Raw genomic sequence first — 2,544 nt, 5'->3', positions numbered from 1 at the left:
TCTATAAAACATATAATTAATTAATTAATTAATTAATGTTATCAGATAAATCACAAAATAATTAACTACCTATTGCTAATGAGTACAAGTATACATGTACCAATGAAAATTGTTAATGATAATTCAATAATAAAATTTAAACAATTTTAAAAATATTTATATAAATTTTAAATTTGTGTTAATGTCTACATAGATACAGTAATTAATAAATTGTAAAATAAAAAAACTATAAAAATAAATAATATTACATATCATTCTAATGAAATTGTTTATAAAGGAGTAGACGGCGCAATTTTTCTGAATTTATAGCTTTTACTAGCTGGATTAGCCCAACATTCTTTAACATGTTCCTTTACATTATTAAAAAGTTTATAACAAAATGAACAATAGCTTTGACTGATCTTAGGAGCAATTTTGGGAATTTTAGGAGTTACTGGATAAGATTGGCTAATCATCACTGATGAAGGAGTACTAACAGGTGTCGAAGTTTGTTGTAAAAACAATGGTCGTGGCTGTAACATTGTATACTGAACAGGATTGTTTGAGTTTTTACCATGATCGCCCAGAAAAATTTGATAAGCAATCCCAGGCATTTGAGGTGAAGGCATAATTATCTGATGTTGAGTTGAGGTCTGTTCCAAGTGTGAAGTACTTGCAGAAGCTATAGGTTGTGTCATGGGCAATATAGGTCTGGGTCTACGACCCATTGGTCCTCTAGGCTTTTTCACTGTTTTGAAATTAAGTCTTGGTAAGGCAACTTTTTTTACTTGAATGTCGATTGCTGGTGGTGGTGGTGGTGGAAGTGGTTGAATTGGTTTACATACTATTGCTGGTTGTAGTTTGATATCTTCTTTTTCTTCTTCTTCTTCTTCTTCTATTTCTTCTATTTCATCTTTAACATCAATAATAGTTTGGTACTCACATTCAGATATTTCTTCTTTAATTTGATCTGTAAACAATTCATCAGAAGGTTTCACCCAAACTCTTTGATCACCATGAACTGCTGTCTCATTTTCTTCATGATTTTCAAGTACTATTGATTTTACAGCATCACTAGCTTCTTCGAGGTTTTCTATTACCTCAGTTTCTTGAGTTGATTGGTGGTCCATATCAAAATTAAAATTATCATCATCTTAATTTAAAAATAATAATTATTAGTAATAATATTAAAATTAATTAAAAACAATACATAGAAGCGTTAATATATTAGCACATAAACATAGCCAAACAGCAATTTACTGAAGAAAAAAAATCAATAAAACAATACTACAATAGATAATAACTAAATATTAAAACAAACTTGAAAAAATTGCAAATGTATTAAGTTTACCATATGCAGCATAAATTTCAAGGAACAGGATCAAGGACTATAAAATAACATAATACTTGGGCATTTGAGTTAATTTAATATATTATAACACAACATTAAATTTCAATTAATACATTTATTACAAAATAACTTAATGACCTTAAAATATTGAACTTTTTTCGTTAAGAATATTTTTGTGCCATAAATTATTGTATTAGTATAAATGATCAGATAATTGCAAGGAAACAATTATCTTCTCAAAAATAATAATACAAAAATATGTAAATATGGTTTACAAGTGTGTTTCAAGTCTAAATTCATGACAATAAAATTACAGTATAGTGATTATCCTTTAATGAAATATATTATTTTATGCATGGTACAAGTATTTTACTACTTTCCTAAAACATACTTACTCATACATTAATGGATTCAACCTTAGTGTAAGCTGAAAAATAGTTATGAGAATAATAAAAGTTATACTTTACCGTTTTGATGGCTGCCATAATTTAATTTGAATTAATATTATGTAAGAGACTAGAACATTTTTTTTTTTTTTGGGTTAAAATCTAAGAAATAAAAAAATAAGATTAAAAGCTCTAATCATCGACCTATTAACTGAAATTTAACTTTTCTACAACTATTCTGTGGTTAATACTTCAAAGGGCCGTGTTCTTAAATCATTAATCTAAGTACTAAGTAGAATTTAGATTTTAAACCGGAACAGTAGCAATAATTATTATACAAATCAAACTATCTCTTCCAAACCGAAAGTTGGATAATGATAAGATAGGTAGACTGATAATAATAATTTTAATGATTATAATTTTATTGTACCCGAAAAACACTGTTCACTAAAAATGTTTAAGGCAGTAAAACTTAAAACACATATTATTTTACTAACAAAATATTGTATAATTGTATAATGTATAGTGACTCACTAATGGAACGAAATGAGTAATAAGTAATGACTAATAAATTGATGAGTATCATCCAACTATCAAGTTCAGCAATAACATTTTAAAATTCGTATCATTTATATAAGCACCGATTTAAATGATCTTAAATGGCTATTTCGTAACATCTTGGGACTCTGCTAAGCCCGTGAACATTCATCCTTTTTAAACTTTATCATAAGTGCTCTGTGATGCATAATAAATAAAGTCTTATATAATGACTTAAAATTAAATAAACTCGTTACCACAAAAATTTTATTTAAAGTTAACAATACTAAC

The 2,544-nt window shown here is 26.7% G+C and overlaps 1 protein-coding gene across 1 annotated transcript; it reads right to left on the bottom strand.

Moving 5' to 3' along the window:
- Nucleotides 1-200: 200 nt before the first annotated feature.
- Nucleotides 201-1,815, bottom strand: LOC112603453. Its single transcript, XM_025352009.1, has 3 exons — nucleotides 1,798-1,815; nucleotides 1,301-1,367; nucleotides 201-1,132 (listed from the first exon to the last, which is right to left on the bottom strand). The coding sequence occupies exons 1-3, from the start codon at nucleotides 1,813-1,815 to the stop codon at nucleotides 270-272; spliced, it is 948 nt and encodes a 315-aa protein (XP_025207794.1). The 3' UTR covers nucleotides 201-269.
- Nucleotides 1,816-2,544: the final 729 nt, after the last annotated feature.

The sequence above is a fragment of the Melanaphis sacchari genome, unplaced genomic scaffold (assembly GCF_002803265.2).
Source record: "Melanaphis sacchari strain LSU unplaced genomic scaffold, SCAv2.0 Contig108_pilon_pilon, whole genome shotgun sequence".
Classification (NCBI taxonomy): domain Eukaryota; kingdom Metazoa; phylum Arthropoda; class Insecta; order Hemiptera; family Aphididae; genus Melanaphis; species Melanaphis sacchari.
This window is presented reverse-complemented; position numbering and strand designations above follow the sequence as displayed.

Bases quoted from the DNA above. Each gene is read 5' to 3' on its own strand.
- LOC112603453 (XM_025352009.1), bottom strand. The intron at 1,133-1,300 runs GTTTGTTTTAAT...TTTTAAATTAAG, and splicing joins TACATTTGCAATTTTTTCAA to ATGATGATAATTTTAATTTT.